Source organism: Pseudophryne corroboree, chromosome 8 (assembly GCF_028390025.1).
Source record: "Pseudophryne corroboree isolate aPseCor3 chromosome 8, aPseCor3.hap2, whole genome shotgun sequence".
Taxonomy (NCBI): Eukaryota; Metazoa; Chordata; class Amphibia; order Anura; family Myobatrachidae; genus Pseudophryne; species Pseudophryne corroboree.
The window spans coordinates 71,835,138-71,859,043 of record NC_086451.1 but is presented as its reverse complement, the minus strand read 5'-3'; the positions used below and the strand labels follow the sequence as shown (position 1 = coordinate 71,859,043).

At 46.7% G+C, this 23,906-nt stretch overlaps 1 protein-coding gene across 3 annotated transcripts in view; it reads left to right on the top strand.

The window, feature by feature from the left end:
• SH2D3C (SH2 domain containing 3C) overlaps positions 1 to 23,906 on the top strand; it is a 73,695-nt gene that overhangs the window by 39,546 nt on the left and 10,243 nt on the right. For 2 of the 3 annotated variants that reach the window (XM_063936634.1, XM_063936635.1), the window contains exons 3-7: positions 16,756 to 16,884; positions 17,007 to 17,443; positions 20,155 to 20,276; positions 20,516 to 21,054; positions 22,770 to 22,885. In XM_063936634.1, the coding sequence (XP_063792704.1) occupies positions 16,756 to 16,884; positions 17,007 to 17,443; positions 20,155 to 20,276; positions 20,516 to 21,054; positions 22,770 to 22,885 (1,343 nt within the window). Of the gene's footprint in view, positions 1 to 10,623; positions 10,955 to 16,755; positions 16,885 to 17,006; positions 17,444 to 20,154; positions 20,277 to 20,515; positions 21,055 to 22,769; positions 22,886 to 23,906 lie in introns of those variants that run through there. The other variant, XM_063936636.1, reaches the window with a different exon arrangement.

The following is a 23,906-nucleotide window of genomic DNA, read 5'->3' as shown; positions in this document are numbered from 1 at the left end:
CGTTCCAACCGGAATTTCTGCTCGGCGGCCGCATACGTGGTGCCCGTTCAGTAAATGCGAACGCCTCTGCCTGATTTACAGGCAGAAGCGTACGTTGGGTGGGAGGAGGCAGCAACTCTCCAATTCCAAGACGGGTCGGCAGGGAAACGGGGGGGGGCATGGTGTGTGCGTTATCGGGGCGGCTGCGTGACTTCACACGCAGCTGCTCCGGTCAAAAAGATGCCAGGCTGCGCCGGCAGGAGGCTTCCCTAATTTATGCGACCGTGCGCTAGTAATGGCATGATTGCAATTAGTGCGTGGTCGCAGGAAAGAGGGGGTGGGGGCAGAGGTTAGCATGGTGGGCGGCCCCCCAGCATGTGAGGCAGAGGATTGCAAATTCTGTGGTTAAAAGCAGAGTTTGCAATCCTTATTGATTAGAGTCCAATGTTCACAGATTTCTCCACCTTTTCATTATACTACTCATCCCTGCCTGCAGCCCCCATAACTCGCAAACATAGGGCCTGGTGGTTTGCGTACAACTCCGATGTTAATAGTTTTGCGCATGTGCAGATCTCTGTGTGCAAGATCATATGCAGTGCCCCCAAATCCCGACATGTCACATCTGTTTGGGGGCAAGACGGGGCAGGCAGTGCTGAGCGTTTGACAAAATGGGTGTAGCTCCCGTTGTGTAGTTGTGCCAAGGTCAGGTCAGGGTCTGGGTCTTGAGACGCAGAATTCCCGGTCCCAGCAGCGTTAAAACACTGTCCACCCTGCGTAACCTGAGGCCGATGTTTTCACAGATGTTCTGATGCTGTGCCGGCAGATGCAGCAGCAGCAGATCACAGAAGCCTGACACCGGCAGGAGGCGTCTGTATGCACAAGACGTCTCCTGCGGCATTCGCAGCAGCTGCTACTGCATCCACCTTTCAATCAGCCCCAATACTCCATTTATGCTTACCGTAGTGTATGCGCAGGCCGATCTCCTCTTCACATTAGTTACATTCGTTATAGTGCAAGATCAGTCTGAATTGGCTAAATGACTGTTTGGTCGCATGTGTGGCCTTAGCGGTTCTCTTTGCAGCCGCTATTACAGTGGTGTCAGGGGACAAAACATACTCACCGGAGGGGTAGGTTAAAAAGGAGGTGGAAAAGTACTTTACGGGGGAAGAATGCATTACTTTATGAACTTGTCAACTCATTAATAAACTGATTCAATACATTTAATCAAATAAACCTCTTGGTCATAACAAGCGTTACAAATATGGCAGTCAATAGGAAGAAGCTGGGGGTCGCCAATGAAGGGACGGAGGGAGCTGCCCGATGCCCCGCACACAGGGATGTTTTCTCTGACGTCCTAGTGGATGCTGGGAACTCCGAAAGGACCATGGGGAATAGCGGCTCCGCAGGAGACTGGGCACAACTAAAGAAAGCTTTTAGGTCACCTGGTGTGCACTGGCTCCTCCCACTATGACCCTCCTCCAAGCCTCAGTTAGATTTTGTGCCCGGCCGAGGTTGGGTGCACACTGGGGGCTCTCCTGAGCTTCTAGAAAGAAAGTATATAATTAGGTTTTTTATTTTACAGTGAGACCTGCTGGCAACAGGCTCACTGCAGCGAGGGACTAAGGGGAGAAGAAGCGAACCTACCTGCTTGCAGCTAGCTTGGGCTTCTTAGGCTACTGGACACCATTAGCTCCAGAGGGATCGACCGCATGGAACTGGCCTTGGTGTTCGGTCCCGGAGCCGCGCCGCCGTCCCCCTTACAGAGCCAGAAGCAAGAAGAGGTCCGGAAAATCGGCGGCAGAAGACATCAGTCTTCACCAAGGTAGCGCACAGCACTGCAGCTGTGCGCCATTGCTCCTCATACACACTTCACACTCCGGTCACTGAGGGTGCAGGGCGCTAGGGGGGGGGGGGGGCGCCCTGAGCAGCAATAAAAACACCTTGGCTGGCAAAAATACCACAATATATAGCCCCAGAGGCTATATATGTGATAATTACCCCTGCCAGAATCCATAAAAAAGCAGGAGAAAAGTCAGCGAAAAAGGGGCGGAGCTATCTCCCTCAGCACACTGGCGCCATTTCTCCCTCACAGCTCCGCTGGAAGGAAGCTCCCTGGCTCTCCCCTGCAGTCTACACTACAGAAAAGGGTAAAAAAGAGAGGGGGGGGCACTAAATTTAGGCGCAGTATATATAACAGCAGCTATAGGGGACATAATTCAGTTAGTCCCGGCATTATATAGCGCTCTGGTGTGTGCTGGCATACTCTCACTCTGTCTCCCCAAAGGGCTTTTGTGGGTCCTGTCCTCTGTTAGAGCATTCCCTGTGTGTGTGCGGTGTGTCGGTACGGCTGTGTCGACATGTTTGATGAGGATAATGATGTGGAGGCGGAGCAGATGCCTATAGAAGGGATGTCACCCCCTGCGGGGCAGACACCTGAGTGGATGGACTTATGGAAGGAATTGCGTGCACGTGTCGACTCCTTACACAAAAAATTTGACGACATGCCAAATGCGGGACAGCCGGCTTCTCAGCTCGTGCCTGTCCAGGCGTCTCAAAGGCCATCGGGGGCTCTAAAACGCCCGCTACCTCAGATGGCAGACGCGGATGTCGACACGGATACTGACACCAGTGTCGACGACGATGAGTCTAGTCTAATGTCCACTAAGGCCATTCGTTGCATGATTGAAGCAATGAAAGAGGTGTTACAAATTTCTGATATAAACCCAGGTACCACTAGTAAAAAGGGTATTATGTTTGGGGAGAAAAAACTACCCGTAGTTTTTCCCCCATCAGAAGAATTAAATGAAGTGTGTGAAGAAGCGTGGGCTTTCCCTGATAAAAGATTGGTAATCTCTAAGAAGTTACTAATGGCGTTCCCTTTCCCGCCAGAGGATAGGTCACGTTGGGAGACACCCCCTAGGGTGGATAAAGCGCTCACACGTTTGTCTAAAAGGGTGGCACTGCCGTCTCCGGATACGGCCGCCCTCAAGGAACCTGCTGATAGAAAGCAGGAGGCGATCCTGAAGTCTGTATATACACACTCAGGCATTATACTTAGACCAGCTATTGCGTCAGCATGGATGTGCAGTGCTGCCGCTGCGTGGTCAGATTCCCTGTCAGAAAATATTGACACCCTAGACAGGGACACTATTCTGCTAACCATAGAGCATATAAAAGACTCAGTCTTATACATGAGAGATGCACAGAGGGAGATCTGCCGGCTGGCATCTAAAATAAGTGCATTGTCCATTTCTGCTAGGAGAGGCTTATGGACTCCCAAGTGGACAGGGGATGCAGATTCAAAAAGGCACATGGAAGTTTTGCCTTATAAGGGTGAGGAGTTATTTGGGGATGGTCTCTCGGACCTAGTTTCCACAGCAACTGCTGGGAAGTCAGCATTTTTACCCCATGTTCCCTCACAGCCTAAAAAGGCGCCGTTTTATCAGGTACAGTCCTTTCGGACTCAGAAAAACAGGCGTGGAAAAGGCGGGTCCTTTCTGTCCAGAGGCAGAGGTAGGGGAAAAAGGCTGCAACAAACAGCAGGTTCCCAGGAGAAAAAGTCCTCCCCCGCTTCTTCCAAGTCCGCCGCATGACGGTGGGGCTCCACAGGCGGAGCCAGGTACGGTGGGGGGCCGCCTCAAAAATTTCAGCGATCAGTGGGCTCGCTCACAGGTGGATCCCTGGATCCTGCAAATAGTATCTCAAGGGTACAAACTGGAATTCGAGGCGTCTCCACCCCACCGGTTCCCAAAATCTGCCTTGCCGATTACTCCTTCAGACAGGGAGGCTGTGCTAGCGGCAATTCACAAGCTGTATTCCCAGCAGGTGATAATCAAGGTGCCCCTACTTCAACAAGGACGGGGTTACTATTCCACACTGTTTGTGGTACCGAAACCAGACGGTTCGGTGAGACCCATTTTAAATTTGAAATCCTTGAACACATACATAAAAAAATTCAAGTTCAAGATGGAATCGCTCAGGGCGGTTATTGCAAGCCTGGACGAGGGGGATTACATGGTATCCCTGGACATCAAGGATGCTTACCTGCATGTCCCCATTTACTATCCTCACCAGGAGTACCTCAGATTTGTGGTACAGGATTGCCATTACCAATTCCAGACGCTGCCGTTTGGACTCTCCACGGCACCGAGGGTGTTTACCAAGGTAATGGCGGAAATGATGATACTCCTTCGAAAAAAGGGAGTTTTAATTATCCCGTACTTGGACGATCTCCTAATAAAGGCGAGGTCCAGGGAGCAGTTGTTGGTGGGAGTAGCACTATCTCAGGAGGTGCTACACCAGCACGGTTGGATTCTGAATATTCCAAAATCACAGCTGGTTCCGACGACACGTCTACTGTTCCTGGGTATGATTCTGGATACAGTCCAGAAAAAAGTGTTTCTCCCGGAGGAGAAAGCCAAGGAGCTGTCATCTCTAGTCAGAGACCTCCTGAAACCAAAACAGGTATCGGTGCATCACTGCACGCGGGTCCTGGGAAAGATGGTGGCTTCTTACGAAGCAATTCCTTTCGGCAGGTTCCATGCCAGAATCTTTCAGTGGGACCTGTTGGACCAATGGTCCGGATCGCATCTTCAGATGCATCGCCTAATAACCCTGTCTCCAAGAACCAGGGTGTCTCTGCTGTGGTGGCTGCAGAGTGCTCATCTTCTAGAGGGCCGCAGATTCGGCATACAGGACTGGGTCCTGGTGACCACGGATGCCAGCCTTCGAGGCTGGGGGGCAGTCACACAGGGAAGAAACTTCCAAGGACTATGGTCGAGTCAGGAGACTTTCCTACACATAAATATTCTGGAACTAAGGGCCATTTACAATGCCCTAAGTCAGGCAAAATCCCTGCTTCTACACCAGCCGGTACTGATCCAGTCAGACAACATCACGGCGGTCGCCCATGTAAATCGACAGGGCGGCACAAGAAGCAGGATCGCAATGGCAGAAGCCACAAGGATTCTCCGATGGGCGGAAAATCACGTACTAGCACTGTCAGCAGTGTTCATTCCGGGAGTGGACAACTGGGAAGCAGACTTTCTCAGCAGGTACGACCTCCACCCGGGAGAGTGGGGACTTCATCCAGAAGTCTTCACGCTGATTGTAAATCGATGGGAACGGCCACAGGTGGACATGATGGCGTCCCGCCTAAACAAAAAACTAGAGAGATATTGCGCCAGGTCAAGGGACCCTCAGGCGATAGCTGTGGACGCCCTAGTGACACCGTGGGTGTACCAGTCGGTTTATGTGTTCCCTCCTCTGCCTCTCATACCAAGGGTACTGAGAATAATAAGAAAACGAGGAGTAAGAACAATACTCGTGGTTCCGGATTGGCCAAGACGAGCGTGGTACCCGGAACTTCAAGAGATGATCTCAGAGGACCCATGGCCTCTGCCGCTCAGACAGGACCTGCTGCAGCAGGGGCCCTGTCTGTTCCAAGACTTACCGCGGCTGCGTTTGACGGCATGGCGGTTGAACGCCGGATCCTGAAGGAAAAGGGCATTCCGGAGGAAGTCATTCCTACGCTGATTAAAGCCAGGAAAGATGTAACTGCAAAGCATTATCACCGCATATGGCGGAAATATGTTGCTTGGTGTGAGGCCAAAAAGGCCCCAACAGAGGAATTTCAACTCGGTCGATTTCTGTATTTCCTACAAGCAGGAGTGACTATGGGCCTGAAATTAGGCTCCATTAAGGTACAGATCTCGGCTCTGTCGATTTTCTTCCAGAAAGAACTAGCTTCACTACCTGAAGTTCAGACGTTTGTGAAAGGAGTGCTGCATATTCAGCCCCCGTTTGTGCCTCCAGTGGCACCTTGAGATCTCAACGTGGTATTGAGTTTCTTAAAATCACATTGGTTTGAGCCACTTAAAACCGTGGATCTAAAATATCTCACGTGGAAAGTGGTCATGTTATTGGCCTTGGCTTCAGCCAGGCGTGTGTCAGAATTGGCAGCTTTGTCATGTAAAAGCCCTTATCTGATTTTCCATATGGATAGGGCGGAATTGAGGACTCGTCCCCAGTTTCTCCCTAAGGTGGTATCCGCTTTTCACTTGAACCAACCTATTGTGGTGCCTGCGGCTACTAGGGACTTGGAGGATTCCAAGTTACTGGATGTAGTCAGGGCCTTGAAACTTTATGTTTCCAGGACGGCTAGAGTCAGGAAAACTGACTCGCTATTTATCCTGTATGCACCCAACATACTGGGTGCTCCTGCTTCTAAGCAGACTATTGCTCGCTGGATTTGTAGCACAATTCAGCTGGCGCATTCTGCGGCTGGACTGCCGCATCCTAAATCAGTAAAAGCCCATTCCACAAGGAAGGTGGGCTCATCTTGGGCGGCTGCCCGAGGGGTCTCGGCTTTACAACTTTGCCGAGCTGCTACTTGGTCAGGGGCAAACACGTTTGCAAAATTCTACAAATTTGATACCCTGGCTGAGGAGGACCTTGAGTTCTCTCATTCGGTGCTGCAGAGTCATCCGCACTCTCCCGCCCGTTTGGGAGCTTTGGTATAATCCCCATGGTCCTTTCGGAGTTCCCAGCATCCACTAGGACGTCAGAGAAAATAAGATTTTACTCACCGGTAAATCTATTTCTCGTAGTCCGTAGTGGATGCTGGGCGCCCATCCCAAGTGCGGATTGTCTGCAATACTTGTACATAGTTATTGTTAACTAAAGGGTTATTGTTGAGCCATCTGTTGAGAGGCTCAGTTGTTTTCATACTGTTAAACTGGGTATAGTATCACGAGTTATACGGTGTGATTGGTGTGGCTGGTATGAGTCTTACCCGGGATTCAAAATCCTTCCTTATTATGTCAGCTCGTCCTAACTGAGGCTTGGAGGAGGGTCATAGTGGGAGGAGCCAGTGCACACCAGGTGACCTAAAGCTTTCTTTAGTTGTGCCCAGTCTCCTGCGGAGCCGCTATTCCCCATGGTCCTTTCGGAGTTCCCAGCATCCACTACTGACTACGAGAAATAGATTTACCGGTGAGTAAAATCTTATTTTTATTAGAGATGAGCGGGTTCGGTTTCTTTGAATCCGAACCCGCACGAACTTCACTTTTTTTTTCACGGGTCCGAGCGACTCGGATCTTCCCGCCTTGCTCGGTTAACCCGAGCGCGCCCGAACGTCATCATGACGCTGTCGGATTCTCGCGAGACTCGGATTCTATATAAGGAGCCGCGCGTCGCCGCCATTTTCACACGTGCATTGAGATTGATAGGGAGAGGACGTGGCTGGCGTCCTCTCCATTAGAATAGATTAGAAGAGAGAGAGAGAGAGAGAGATTGTGCAGACAGAGTTTACCACAGTGACCAGTGCAGTTGTTGTTAAGTTAACTTTTATTTAATATATCCGTTCTCTGCTATATCCGTTCTCTGCCTGAAAAAAACGATACACAGCAGTCACACAGTGTGACTCAGTCTGTGTGCACTCAGCTCAGCCCAGTGTGCTGCACATCAATGTATAAAAGCTTATAATAATTGTGGGGGAGACTGGGGAGCACTGCAGGTTGTTATAGCAGGAGCCAGGAGTACATAATATTATATTAATTTAAAATTAAACAGTGCACACTTTTGCTGCAGGAGTGCCACTGCCAGTGTGACTAGTGGTGACCAGTGCCTGACCACCAGTATAGTAGTATATTGTTGTATACTATCTCTTTATCAACCAGTCTATATTAGCAGCAGACACAGTACAGTGCGGTAGTTCACGGCTGTGGCTACCTCTGTGTCGGCAGTCGGCACTCGGCAGGCAGTCCGTCCATCCATAATTGTATAATTATATACCACCTAACCGTGGTATTTTTTTTTCTTTCTTTATACCGTCGTCATAGTCATACTAGTTGTTACGAGTATACTACTATCTCTTTATCAACCAGTGTACAGTGCGGTAGTTCACGGCTGTGGCTACCTCTGTGTCGGCAGTCGGCAGGCAGTCCGTCCATCCATAATTGTATTATAATATATACCACCTAACCGTGGTTTTTTTTTCATTCTTTATACCGTCATAGTCAGTCATACTAGTTGTTACGAGTATACTACTATCTCTTTATCAACCAGTGTACAGTGCGGTAGTTCACGGCTGTGGCTACCTCTGTGTCGGCACTCGGCAGGCAGTCCGTCCATCCATAATTGTATTATAATATATACCACCTAACCGTGGTTTTTTTTTCATTCTTTATACCGTCATAGTGTCATACTAGTTGTTACGAGTATACTACTATCTCTTTATCAACCAGTGTACAGTGCGGTAGTTCACGGCTGTGGCTACCTCTGTGTCGGCAGTCGGCAGGCAGTCCGTCCATCCATAATTGTATTATAATATATACCACCTAACCGTGGTTTTTTTTTCATTCTTTATACCGTCATAGTGTCATACTAGTTGTTACGAGTATACTACTATCTCTTTATCAACCAGTGTACAGTGCGGTAGTTCACGGCTGTGGCTACCTCTGTGTCGGCAGTCGGCAGGCAGTCCGTCCATCCATAATTGTATTATAATATATACCACCTAACCGTGGTTTTTTTTTCATTCTTTATACCGTCATAGTCAGTCATACTAGTTGTTACGAGTATACTACTATCTCTTTATCAACCAGTGTACAGTGCGGTAGTTCACGGCTGTGGCTACCTCTGTGTCGGAACTCGGCAGGCAGTCCGTCCATCCATAATTGTATTACAATATATACCACCTAACCGTGGTTTTTTTTTCATTCTTTATACCGTCATAGTCAGTCATACTAGTTGTTACGAGTATACTACTATCTCTTTATCAACCAGTGTACAGTGCGGTAGTTCACGGCTGTGGCTACCTCTGTGTCGGCACTCGGCAGGCAGTCCGTCCATCCATAATTGTATTACAATATATACCACCTAACCGTGGTTTTTTTATACCACCTAACCGTGGCAGTCCGTCCATAATTGTATACTAGTATCCAATCCATCCATCTCCATTGTTTACCTGAGGTGCCTTTTAGTTCTGCCTATAAAATATGGAGAACAAAAAAGTTGAGGTTCCAAAATTAGGGAAAGATCAAGATCCACTTCCACCTCGTGCTGAAGCTGCTGCCACTAGTCATGGCCGAGACGATGAAATGCCAGCAACGTCGTCTGCCAAGGCCGATGCCCAATGTCATAGTACAGAGCATGTCAAATCCAAAACACCAAATATCAGTAAAAAGCCTCTTTTTTTCTTTGCGTCATGTGCTGTTTGGGGAGGGTTTTTTGGAAGGGACATCCTGCGTGACACTGCAGTGCCTCTCCTAGATGGGCCCGGTGTTTGTGTCGGCCACTAGGGTCGCTAATCTTACTCACACAGCTACCTCATTGCGCCTCTTTTTTTCTTTGCATCATGTGCTGTTTGGGGAGGGTTTTTTGGAAGGGACATCCTGCGTGACACTGCAGTGCCACTCCTAGATGGGCCCGGTGTTTGTGTCGGCCACTAGGGTCGCTTATCTTACTCACACAGCGACCTCGGTGCAAATTTTAGGACTAAAAATAATATTGTGAGGTGTGAGGTATTCAGAATAGACTGAAAATGAGTGTAAATTATGGTTTTTGAGGTTAATAATACTTTGGGATCAAAATGACCCCCAAATTCTATGATTTAAGCTGTTTTTTAGTGTTTTTGGAAAAAAACACCCGAATCCAAAACACACCCGAATCCGACAAAAATAATTCGGTGAGGTTTTGCCAAAACGCGTTCGAACCCAAAACACGGCCGCGGAACCGAACCCAAAACCAAAACACAAAACCCGAAAAATTTCAGGCGCTCATCTCTAATTTTTATTGGTTAAAATGTTTTCATAACATTAATAAAATTCAGACCAGATTGCTTCTCTGCGAATTTGCAGAGGTTTGCGATCGGATAGTCACCTCCCAGACAGAGTGAAAATCCGCCCTGTGCAAGTCTGCGTACGCCGTGCGAAAAGCTTTGCAAATGCCGGTTAACTGCAAATCTGTTCTCAACTCGCTCACCCTCTAATGATTTTTGCAGTCTGTGCGTAGCCCAGGACCTGCTCCTACAGTGCGATAGAAACAGGCTGATCGGGCCAGAGCTGACGTCACACACACACACACACACACACACACACACACACACACACACACACACACACACACACCCTGAAAACGCTTGGGAACGCCTGCGTTTTTCCTAACACTCCCAGAAAACAGCCAGTTACCACCCCCAAATGTCGCTGTCTGTCAATCAACCTGCATACGCCTAGCGATCAAAAAAGACGCTGATTTATTTTCGCAGTTTGGCCTTGCGCGTGCGCTTTATGTTCTGTACGCATTCACAGTCGATCGACAAACGGCCGCCTTGCGATTTTGCGCAACAGTGATCAGGTCTCAATTAGGCCCATAGTTATGGATAAGTGACCATTTCACCGGGTCACGTGCACTAACATTTCAGATGCTCCCAGTGACCTCACATACCTGCCCTGCCCCCACTGCCTCCATCACCAGAAACGTGTTCATTCACAGACACCGCAGCCCTCCTTCCCAGACTTCCCAGCCCTCCTTCCCAGACTTAAATCCAGGGAAAGGGGGAGGTGTAAGCCTGGAAGAGGGAAAGGGAATTGGGAGATAAGAGCAGGGAGGGAGGAGGGGAGATAGGGAGGAGAGGCGAGGCCTTAGCTATGGCTGAATTTCTATGAGAACCTGTCTCCTCCCATGATGCTCTTTTGACAAGGGATGAGGTAATGCTTGAAGCATCAGCCTGCAATCCGGCAGCATCAGCACCAGGAGTGAGCATCAGTTGTACAGGCTGCTACACCACCAGCACTCAGCAGCTGGGAGCCACGAGAGAAGGCAGCCTTGCAGGAGAGGACACACTTTGGGATTTTTACTTCCTCCACATTTGGATGGAGGATTGCCTTTTACCATGACTGAGAGGTGCAGTCTGTGGAGTGCGCTGTCAGCAGCAGCATGCTGTTTCTACCGGGGGTCGTTCATGCAGGTGCAGGTAAGGAGAGCTCTGGGAAGGAGCAGGACAAGACATCCCTGCATTGGCTGACTGTATTCCAGGCAGCATTACGCTTAACCCGTGGTTAAAGGGGGTCCCCCTGTATGTCTCGCTCTGTGGGGTGAATTTACTAAGCAACGGGTTTAAAATCCCAGCGGGTTTGCTGCAGTTTCCTGCCGGGATTGCATCTAGCCGATTTACTAATATGCATATTATATTAATACGTGTATATTGATATTAGTTCCAACAAGTTCATTGTGAGCTCTTCTTGATTACTACCAAGAAGTGGCTGTGATAATGATCCTATTACAAATAACATCCTCAGAATCTGGAGTATACAATCCTCTGCATGGTGCGATCACCTGAAATGGTAACCTGAGCTTCATCCGTACGGCATAATGTTAATGATTGCAGCCATGTTACCCGCTAGTTAGCGGAGAGAACTTCATAGGTTTAAGATAGACCAGCCTGGACCAGATCCTGTGTAGGGTGACGTCAGTGTGTATCACAGTGCCCAAGGAACATGGTTAGGGTTAAACACGTGGAACCCTAGAAGCTATCTTTGCTGTGTGTATGACACAAGCTAACCCCATATCGTAAGGGCATGTGGCAGCTACATGGTTAAACTTACCTGCTATCAGGAATGCTGGGGCAGGTCCCCTTTTCTGGGATTATGGACGGTTTCAGTTATGGGCTGGTGTTTTAATTGGGAGCTAGTGTATATTAAAGGTTAATTAAGGGTATATTTAGGGTTAAAAAAGTAGCTCTGATGGTGATGAGTTTGAAGCTGATAATTCTTGTGATTTGTTGCCATTGGTTTCCACATTATATGGGTTACTTAGCCCCATTTTGTGTTGCGGTATACTGCATTTAATTAGGCTGGCCATAATATCGCTTTAATCTGAGACACATATGATTTACACAGGTTCTATGTCTTATTAAAACCAGGTGAAATACCGGCTTGAATTTAGCCAGCCACAGGATCTGTTTAAAGCATAGGTGTCCCGGATGACAGGGATACTATGGCAAGCCTATAGGGCAAAGTTGTGTATAGACAGGAAGGTACCCAGGAGTAATTCCATGATTCCGGCACTGCAAGGGTTATAGAGGATGGGTGCTGGAGCAATGTATGAATGACTGGGCGTTACTGTGGTGACAGCAACATCTCTGCACCTCCACCAATAGCTTATTACCCGGTTCTAGGAGCAATGACATCATTTCTAGCCAATGGCAGCTAAGACGGCATATGCAGCACTTGTGTAAGGGAGTGAGCTCAGAACCCCAAAATATAAATGGATATTAGGAAAAAGAACTAAAGGAGCATCAGAGCAAAAAACAAAACAAACAAAAAACAACAATATATATTTATTGTTTGCAATAAAAAATCAATAGTATCAGTGAGTCATACTGAAAAACAGGGATGACATCTGATTAATCCAGCATGCTCCCATCGTTCATCATTTTCACACTGTAGTATTAAACTCTTTCCGGCAGGAAAGGGGTTAATGTCCCTCAGGATGGATACAAATTACACATGCTATGGGTTGTGCAGCAACCATCCCTTGTCTCAGTGTCTGTATCCTCCAGGGAGAGATCAGACACTACAGTATGTACCCTCAGGAAACAGAGATGCTAAATAAAATGATCCCGAAACACAGAGCAACTTACACACATGGTGACACTGACAATCCCCCCCCCCCCCCCCTCCCAACCGGCACCCACCCAGGGCAGCAGCAATATTCAGCTTGATAACGGAATTTGGCTCTTCTGAGGTCTCCCTGGCACCTCCCGGTGATTATGATTACATTACACCATTCTGCATGTTCTATTGATTTTATATGTGAAGAATGGATGAATAGAAGATTTGAAAGGCTTGCAAAAAAATTAGCCACCTCTATGTTTTATAAGCTGTGATAGAAAAGCTCTTGATATATTATGGGACATTGTACCTATTTTTTTCCCCCTCTTTTTGTTGCTGCAATGCTCTGCATGCCTTGAAGCACAAGGCTGCACCTCCATTTGGAAGTGTATTGGGCAGAGCCCCCTCTTCATCAGGGTACTTGTACAAATCAATGCACGGACGGTGAGGTTTTGTGGTCAGGTCCTGTAACAGGGTACTTGTCAGACAGCGCAGAGAACATGCAGCCTTGACAGGAGTGGGTTGGCATGGCAACGGAATCTACTTAAACCTTGGTCCCTCCAGGGAATATTTAGGCTGAATGGCCCCACCAGTAATTAGACCAGCCTCCCCTGCATGTCCCCCTGTTCACAGCATGGACAGAAACAGAGCCGGCCCTAACCAATATGATGCCCTAGGCAAGATTTTGGCTGGTGCTCCCTAGCACCGCCGCTAGTTCTGCAGGAGATGCCTGGCATGAGTCAGTTGGCAGCTCTGCTAACGTTGGGCGCCTTTTGTTTATGAAAATGCATCATATTATTTGCATTACTATGTGGCTAGGATGCACAAGCAGCTTCTACTGATTTAAATGATATGCAGCATGCCTATATTATGTGTGCGACTGCGGCTGTATCTGCATATGAAATGCTACATTACAGTGATTTCCAGGAATACACTGCAACGTAGCATTTCGTATGCAGATACAGCCGCAGTCACACACAGAATATAGGCATGCTGCATATCATTTTAATCAGCAGAAGCTGCTGGTGCCCCTAAGCATACCAAATGCCCTAGGCATTTGCCTAGTTTGCCTATGCCTAAGGCCGGCTCTGGACAGAAATACAGCATTATGCAATGGTTTGCTAAAGGTTGTCTGATAGTTTAACTGTACAAGCAATGGGAGGGGGGTAGGTTTCCCTTTGAGTCCAACAAGGGTTTCACATGTACTACATATACTACTATGTCAAGCATATTAGCGTCACGACTGTGATAGAGAAAATGCATAAATTCTGCAATGTGAGCAGCTACTGATCTGGTTTTTCTATAACTAATTAGAAGAGGGGCGGCTTGATGGTTTACGGTTTCCTTTAATTTCCCGCTGGACTAACTAGCAACCACTAAGTTACATTTTAGTGATCTGCAGTTTTGCATTAACACAGCTAGATTATATACAGTAGGAAGGCGTATGGGTCACTACATTTGGATGTGAATGTGCTGGCAGGAGTCATGGATTAAAACGACAGGAGTAACAGAGTAAACTGGTGTAAAAATGTAAGTGGCCAGTGCAAAATCTGTAAATAACAATTTGAGGGAAAAAGTGTCCATCTAATTATTCACATTTAGACGCGTTTCAGCTCAGTGGAATAATCACTGCCATGGATTCATTGATTAGACTAGATGGATGTGGTAGGGAACGGTAACAGGTTATAAATGCATACTGTCACAGTGGAACTCAGCTAAGGTTGGCTGTTTGGTAAAACACAAATTTTGACATATGGCGGGTAAATTTGCTAAGGTGCGTTTATACAAAAGTGGAATGCGTTGCCCATGACAGCCAATCATTTTCTAGAATGAACCTGATATATAATAGGATTTGATTGGTTGCTGTGGGCAACGCCTCTACTTTTGTAAACTTCACCTTAGTAAATATACCCGTGTTATTTTTTTCAGCCAAGCACAATGTTTGTAAAATTCTAGTAAAGTGCAGGCTTGCCTCAGAAAGCTTGCAATCTAATTCCGCAGGAGAGCACTGTACTGTAATGATCCGGCTGACTCAGAGCATTACATCATTGCTCTCCCAGTGTGGGAGGCAGAGGAAGAAAGGGGGGGGGGGGAGCGATCGGCTCAGGTGTTCCTGTGGCCGCAAAAGCTCATTACAATGCAGACGATGCCTCTAAACCGTCTGTATTATTCAAAAGCCCAGGTCAGCTTTGATAGGATTTTGAGCAGAGAGGGATTATCTCATGCTGGCGTGGACTGTCAGAGAAAACCAGAGACGAGATGCTGCCACCTGGACTGATAAAGAATAAATGCGTTAATTCTCTTTCACGAACTGCTTAAACCCATTCCCCGTAATATACACTAGTAGGCTGATAATTCCTCCATATGCGAAGAAGAATTACCAGACAGATTTAAGCGACTAACGCTGATCCTGTTACACTGGGTTCACAAGTTCCTCTGTAGGTTTACAATGACAGCTTTCTAGGCTGGGAACAGGACTGTCAATATATTCCAAAGGGTTCCTAGTGGATCTGAAATATTAGAAAATACATGATACTGTACCTAGATTTCCTATAGAAAAAGGCATTCCTCTGATACAGCCTATCAATTGGCAATGGCACATTAAAAAGGACCTTAGTAGCATACAAAGATAAGTATGTCAGTGTAATGGAGTACAAGGTTATTTTCATATATGCAGATGCGACCATGGGCCATTAGCAGAGCACAGCCGCTGCTGCTAGACTCAGATATACTATTGCTGCAGGACACCACCTCGGATCACAGTAGCTGGCAGGAGGGGTCTATTCACTGTGATCCGCTGCTGCGCCCAAAAACGCAGCATCGGATCACTCTGTGTGAACGTCAACCGTCTGAGTAACATTTAGGATCACCGGTGTTTTCACGCAGCTGGGGTCAGTGAAGCTGCGTCCAAGGGCGCAGCCACTGGCCTTGGCACACCCACAAAACAGGGCCAACATGCCCCACCGTTTTCTGGAACACTGGACATCACCGTCCTTGCCCTGCCCCCAAACAGTCGCATCATGGCAATCTGCTGCAGCTTAAGGGACACTGCGACCGCCGTTGCAGTCAGAGCTCTGTATATGCGCAGTACAGATGTTGCGCATGTGCAGGTCTGAAAACATTGGAGATGCGTACAGTTCTGAATCTGGCGCCATGAGCAGAGCTCAGCTGAGAGACCTATGATGTAAAATTTATCATGCCACAGGGAGTGAAACCATGTCTAACACCTGGACTATCAAGTGTTTTGCTATTAAAATTGTTGCCTTTTTAAATTTCGGGCTTACACACGCCAGGAAGCAGCAGCTCCCTAAATTCCTGTACACTGTGGAACAACCAGACTCTGCTGGCACCCAGGCAGCTACTGTATACAGAGATATTCCAGAAACTGGTGCCCAGTAAAACAGCTGAAGTAATAAATAGCCACAAATTAGGTGTTGCCTCTCATTTTCTAAAATGCAGTAGAAAAATTACAAAATATGATTGGCCGCTATAGTCTATGGCACCTTTTTGCTGTCCGCCAGAAATATGGGTAACTGGCACCAGTGGAAAAAGCAGTAACAGCTGCCCAACTGGAGCCAGAACTTGGTGATCTGGATATGTTTTGCCCTTCAAAACATAGTAGAATTTCTATTTAGCAAGTGAATGTAACATATACGAGTAGAAAGGACAGTATATCAGAGACAGTGATAGATTTTTCCACCTGTGAGCCAAGCATCTCATCTATCCAGGTCTCTTCAGATGATGCATATAGCCCATTACCCGAGCAATATGTCACCAAACTGGAGCCAAAGAACAAAAATCCTGTTTCCATCTGTCTGAGTATCTCTGTAATATCCCTGACAACACATGTACCCTTTAATACAGCGGGGCCTGCAATATTTATATGGTATTAATCTCTAGAGAGGAATCACTGAGTGCGATCCAGAAGGCTGTAGATCAATAAGGTTTGAGGTTACAGATTAGGTAGGGAAGAGGAAATCTTGGCGTGATAAAGTGCTTCCTTGGTGATTCCTTTACACTGTTTCCATGTAACACATTTACCCACAGGAACCATCTGTTGTCAATAGTAGAGTCCATGCTCGCTGAGATAGGCCACAAATCACATTGTGCTAAGTAGGTGATGAGTTGTCTAGGATGTGTAATGTCATGTTTTTCCCAACAGTTTTCGAAGGACAAGTATATTTTGGATACTCCGCCAGAGAAACTGCACAAGGAGTTAGAGGAGGAGCTAAAACTTAATAGCTCAGATTTGCGCAGCCACGCCTGGTACCACGGACGCATACCACGAGAGGTGAGATGATGTCCAGCCTGTACTCACATTCCTCTCAATCTCCATTGTGCTATATCCTGACACATGTATTAGGTAGAGGCTTAGCTTCAGTGCATTTATACAACTTTATTCCGTTGACACAGGTGTCGGAGACCATGATCCAGAGAAATGGCGACTTCCTCATTAGAGACTCATTGACTAGCCTGGGGGACTACGTGCTGACTTGCCGATGGAAGAATGAACCTCTGCACTTCAAGATCAACAAGGTGATGGTGAAGACCAGTGACAGCTACACCCGAATACAATACCTCTTTGAGCAGGAGAGCTTCGATAACATCCCTGCCTTGGTCCGGTTTTACGTTGGCAGCCGGAGAGCAGTGTCAGATCAGAGTGGTGCACTCATCTATTGCCCAATCAACCGTACATTCCCACTCCGATACCTGGAGGCCAGCTATGGACTCTCGCCAGGCAGGCAAGGCTCTCGCAGCCCACAGAAGGGACATATGAAGAGAAGAAGCATCACCATGACTGATGGACTCACCGCGGACAAGATTATCAAGGGCAATGGGTGCCCAAACAGGTACAATTGGTTGCCCTAAACAACCAGCATATACCAAAACTTGGCTTCCCTAGATAGGTTCTGCTCATTTATGATGGCAAATAATCTTTCCATCTACTTTAAGGAATGATGAATAGGCCTCATAGAGGTATAGAAATCAACGTAGGAGATAGGACTCTGTATGCTAAAGCATATCTCTACTGGTAAGGTGAATACTGTAGACAGGGCTTGGAGATTTTATAGCCACCAGAAGTATGGATTACCTGGTGTATAAAAATTTCTCCTGTGATTGGAGGTGTGTAGTTAAAGTGGTAGGTGATTTGGTACCTGTGAATTAATCTGTCCAATCAGCTGCTGCCTTCCCAACACAGCTACCATCCATAGAATCATGAACTACTTTTGACACAATATGAAACATGGCATTTAAATTAGTCTTTGGATGTTTTTTTATTTTTTTTACTGAAATATTTTTTTATCAAAGAAATTTTACATTACAGATCATTCATGAATATGAGAACAGTAGCACATAAGCATTGGATCTGCAATTATAATAAGAAAAACAATGTCATAAAGAAAAGGGGAAAGAGGGGGGAAAGAGATGCCAAATACCGACTTAAGAAAGTCTATCGGATGAGTATATAATAAAAAATCATAAGTTAGACAAGAAGTATGCACATGCCTTTAACATCTAAATATGTAGCCAACCAGTGGCTCTTGAGCTGCATGCGGCTCTTTCTTTATTCAAATGTGGCTCCACAACACTTAAAATCACATGACCACAATAGATCCGGAAACTGCTGCACTCCAGCCAGACACACAGCAGCACTACGGGCACTGAGAATTGAGGTAGCCAGATATAAGAGGTGAGACACCCACTAGCAAACAGAGGAGACATAAGGGGTTGCTGCAATGGCACGAGTTGTAGGGATTGTGGTGACACATGAGTGTGGGCTGGAGTGACACAAGCGGTAGGTGGCTGAAGTGACACAGGAGGGTGCTGGCAGGAGTGACTCATGGGGAGCTAGCTAAAGTGATATAGGAGGGTGGTATCTGGAGTGACACATGGAGGAGCTGGCTGGAGTGACACAGGAGGGTGCTGGCAGGAGTGACACATGGGAGAGCTGGCTGGAGTAACACAGGAGGGTGGTATCTGGAGTGACACATGGAGGAGCTGGCTGGAGTGACACAGTAGGGTGCTGGGAGTAGTGACACATGGAAGAGCTGGCTGGAGTAACACAGGAGGGTGCTGGCAGGAGTGACTCATGGGGAGCTGGCCAGAGTGATATAGGAGGGTGGTAGCTGGAGTGACACAAGGTGTAGCTGGCTGGAGTAACGCAGTAGGGTGCTGGGAGTAGTGACACATGGAAGAGCTGGCTGGAGTAACACAGGAGGGTGCTGGCAGGAGTGACTCATGGGGAGCTGGCTGGAGTGACATAGGAGGATGGTAGCTGGAGTGACACATGGAGGAGCTGGCTGGAGTGACACAGTAGGGTGCTGGGAGTAGTGACACATGGAAGAGCTGGCTGTAGTAACACAGGAGGGTGCTGGCAGGAGTGACACATGGGGAGCTGGCTGGAGTGACATAGGAGGATGGTAGCTGGAGTGACACATGGAGGAGCTGGCTGGAGTGAAACAGTAGGGTGCTGGGAGTAGTGACACATGGAAGAGCTGGCTGGAGTAATACAGGAGGGTGCTGGCAGGAGTGACTCATGGGGAGCTGGCTGGAGTGACATAGGAGGATGGTAGCTGGAGTGACACATGGAGAAGCTGGCTGGAGTGACACAGTAGGGTGCTGGGAGTAGTGACACATGGAAGAGCTGGCTGGAGTAATACAGGAGGGTGCTGGCAGGAGTGACTCATGGGGAGCTGGCTGGAGTGACATAGGAGGATGGTAGCTGGAGTGACACATGGAGGAGCTGGCTGGAGTGACACAGTAGGGTGCTGGGAGTAGTGACACATGGAAGAGCTGGCTGGAGTAACACAGGAGGGTGCTGGCAGGAGTGACTCATGGGGAGCTGGCTGGAGTGACATAGGAGGATGGTAGCTGGAGTGACACATGGAGAAGCTGGCTGGAGTGACACAGTAGGGTGCTGGGAGTAGTGACACATGGAAGAGCTGGCTGGAGTAACACAGGAGGGTGCTGGCAGGAGTGACTCATGGGGAGCTGGCTGGAGTGACTTAGGAGGATGGTAGCTGGAGTGACACATGGAGGAGCTGGCTGGAGTGAAACAGTAGGGTGCTGTGAGTAGTGACACATGGAAGAGCTGGCTGGAGTAATACAGGAGGGTGCTGGCAGGAGTGACTCATGGGGAGCTGGCTGGAGTAATACAGGAGGATGGTAGCTGGAGTGACACAAGGGGTAGCTGGCTGGAGTGACACAGGAGGATGGTAGCTGGAGTGACACAGTAGGGTGCTGGGAGTAGTGACACATGGAAGAGCTGGCTGGAGTAAGACAGGAGGGTGCTGGCAAGAGTGATTCATGGGGAGCTGGCTAGAGTGATATAGGAGGGTGGTAGCTGGAGTGACACAAGGGGTAGCTGGCTGGAGTGACACAGGAGGGTGCTGGGAGCAATGACTCAAGAACCACAGTAATCTTCAAGAGCAGGGGCCTATAAGAGATATGGACTGAGAAGAGAGCTACCTTGAGCCTCTTGGTTCAAAAGTCTTTGGATGTTTTAATAAACTCTTGTTTTGTTTTGTTTTTTTTTGTTTTGTTTTTCTTCTGATTCTAGCACCTCCCCACATCATAGAGATATAATTAGGACCTGTGCTGTCAGTGTGGATCAAATCCAGGATCTTCACTCCCCAATGTCCCCCATCTCTGAGACCCCTGGGTCCCCAGCCTACAGTACAGGTATGTTCAATGGTAAAACTAGATTTGGAGATTGAACATGTTGTTCATTCAGAAAATCAAAACTACTTCAAAGACTGCTTTTAGTTCTGTTTTCATGATTCCAGCATAACCTTGCTGTTGGGACTCAGCATAAATGAATAATGATGCAAAGTAGGCTGACCGTAATATTGCTTGTTTTTATAATACCGTATAATTTATATAATATATATGATACTCATGTACCATGTGCCTTTTTGCAGTTGTCAGGGTGAAGCCCCAGGGAATTCCAGCAGGGAATGTAACCCCCAGCTCCCCAGTACTGAGGCGTTCCAGTGAGCCTTACGTCTGTCAGCCAAACAACAAAGTCTCGTTAAACATGGGCGAAAGCTCCCATTCAACACCAAGCCACGGATACCCACAGATTTCTCCTTCCCCCTCTATAAACAGTTACAGTGACCCAGATAATGGGCATTACTGCCAGCTGCGCCCAGCATCCCCGACACGCGACACTCCAAACAAGCCCCTTCCCCCCAAGAGCTATGTTGAAAGGTTAAAAGTTGACGAAGGTGCCAGGGCAGGTGGCATTCGCTTGGTGGACGATACAGACAAAGACAGACTGTGCTTTACTATCCCAAGCTTAGAAGCCAAATCCTCATTCAACCCATCAGCATTCAAGTCCGTGCTGATTCCTGCAGATAACAAGCCCCTGGAGATGTGTATCCTGAAGAAGGTCAAGGAGCTGTTTTCTGAAGTTGATGCCAAAACCATTGCCAAACATATCACCAAAACAGACTGTGAGGTAAGGTTAATTGGTAATACTATTGCATTTAATCATTATACTTCCCTGCCCAATCCATAGACAGTAGTAAACCTGTGCTAATACCATGACAAACTGGTCACAGCAATCAATCAGATTCTTTCATTTAGCATATCTCCCAACTGTTCTGATTTCAGCTGGACAGTCCAGCTTTTCGGGCACCTTTCTACTGTCTCTTGGCAGTGCCCAGTGGGTGCACAGGGGGAATTCAGTCACACACTGCTTTGGGTAGCAGAACAGCGGTGAAAGGGTGGCCATCCACACTGTGCCGGGAGTGGCTCGGGGCTGCACAACATATCCCGGTGCGTAGGACAATCCTCCAGCATGACGAGAAACTGGGCCGTCTCACGCCTCACAAAAAGTCAACCACCAGAGGTTGTGGTATCACGGTCATGAAAACGCCCCCTTTTTGCTTTTGCAAGCCTTTGCTAGAAGTCCTCAGATTGGATTTTAATGTTGGGAAGTAGGATAAGGACATTGTATAAAATGACAACTGGAATCTGACTAGTTGTTATATACAACATCTTCCCATGTTCTCTTTGTAAGGTTTGCTAAATGTCCACATAAGTGAATATACAAACCTTTAGTTGTATAAAATTTGACATGAACGGTTTCAGGGTATATTTCAGTCTGACAAAGGGAATTAACGTTAAATGATAATTTGTCTTTAAAACATACAGTCCATCTCCAAAAATGTGTCCCTGGGCCATTTAGGTTGGATCCAAGTGTTTTTTTTTTTTAAAGTAGTTTATGCTAACATGTAACCCCCTTTAAAAAGGGATTAATGTGCTAGCATAATACAGAGGTTATTACAAACTAACTAACTAACGAAATAAATAATATGAATATAGGAACTGAGAAGTAAAACAATGTTTATTTTATACATGTACTAACCCGCAGCGTATAAATTGATATAGCCTTTATGTTTGTGTATGTATGTATGTATATATGTGTATACGTATATGTGTATTATATATCCATTTTATTTTGGAAAAAAAAGGTCTTTAATTTCCCAACTGTATTATATAAACTGTATTATATATATATATATATATATATATATATATATACAAAAAAATGTTTTTATTAAATTCAAGAAACACTACAAGATGTTATAAACATGCTGTACACTCATTCCATAGTTACAACTTGGATATGTCATTGCAAAGAACAAAGGCTAGTAACAATTATTCAAACGTTCAATATTACATTATGGCATACGTATTGTGAAAGAAATCGACAAAATCGTACTGCAGTTTTATCAATCTTCATGTCTGTGGTATCATCAGATAAGCAGGCACGTGATTCCATCTTGTGACATCAGAATGAGGAGATAATATTTAGGTTGAAGTCTTATATTAACATAATATTCCTTACATGCATCCACCTGGAAAATAACTTTCATGTTTTTACATTATAAATCACAAATATTAGCAAGGGTCCAGATTCTGACTTCCAGACTTAATGTGGGCCCAGGACTAAAAATAAGGTTGTATGGCTCAAATCAAGGTGATATTTAGAGCTACAGCGATGATGTCACCATGATGTCATCATATTCTCTTGCTAGTACGACTGGATTCAAATGCCTGCCATTAACGTGTTTATTATCATCCCCTTTGGGGATACTTCCCACTAAATATGGCAACAATCTATTCCCAGTTAGTAGAGATTAATCTCTATCTCTGTGTTGCTTTCAGGTTGCCAGGATACTCTGTGTTACCAAGGAGATGCAGAGGATCATGGGAGTCAGCTCCGGCATGGAGCTTCTGACGCTGCCGCATGGGCGCCAGCTTCGACTTGACCTTCTGGAAAGGTGCGTGGAGAACAGATTTAATCAGTGCCCTATACTCTAAGCTGCAAGAAGCTAAAATCCAGAATAACATTTATCAATATAAATCACTCATCCTATAAAACCAACAGACACTGATCAGTATTCATCAGCATTCTGGGGCAGATAGATGTGTTAAGCCTGGAGAAGTGGTAAAGCAGTGATAAGTGAAAGGTGATAATTCAGCAGCCAATCAGCTCCAATATGTAAATCAACAGTCAGGAGCTGATTGGCTGGTGCGTTATCACCTTGCACTTATCACTGCTTTATCACTTCTCCAGGCTTAATACATCTGCCTCACTGTACGGAAAGCTGAAATGCTCTGTGATAGATAGGGGTATGGGTCATTAGGTTGACAAGATTTAGGTCGACAGTCATTAGGTTGACCAGTATTGGTCGACATGCATTAGGTCAACAGGGTGACTAGGTCAACATGATCATTAGGTCGAGATTAACAAGGTCAACATGGAAAAAGGTCGACATGAGGTTTGTAACTTTTTTTGGTGTTGTTTTCTCTGGAAAAGTGACGGGGAAACCCAATTAGTGCATCGTGTCCCCTCACATGGCTCGCTTCGCTCGCCATGCTTCGGGCAAGGTGCCTCGCTCCGCTTCCGCTGCGCTCGGCACAGGTTACCGTTCCCAATTGTAGTCCACATGGATCGTAAAGTATGCAAAGGTAAAAAAAATAAAAAAGTGAAAAACTCATGTCGACCTTGTTCATGTCGACATAATGAACATGTCGACCTAGTGCATGTCGACCTAATGCCCATGTCGACCTAGTGCATGTCGACAAATAGTGGTCGACCTAATGACTGTCGATCTAAGTATTGTCGACCCAATGATCGTAAGTAGATAGTTAGATAGATACTTATTATATTATTAACTGAAAAACAAAATGATTTAGCGGATGTCGCACAGCGCCGTGGGTCTGAGTGAGCCAGGTTCTGTATTGTAGTATTGAGAGTGCGAGATCGTTACTTTGCTTTGATTGTAATGATTAACTGCC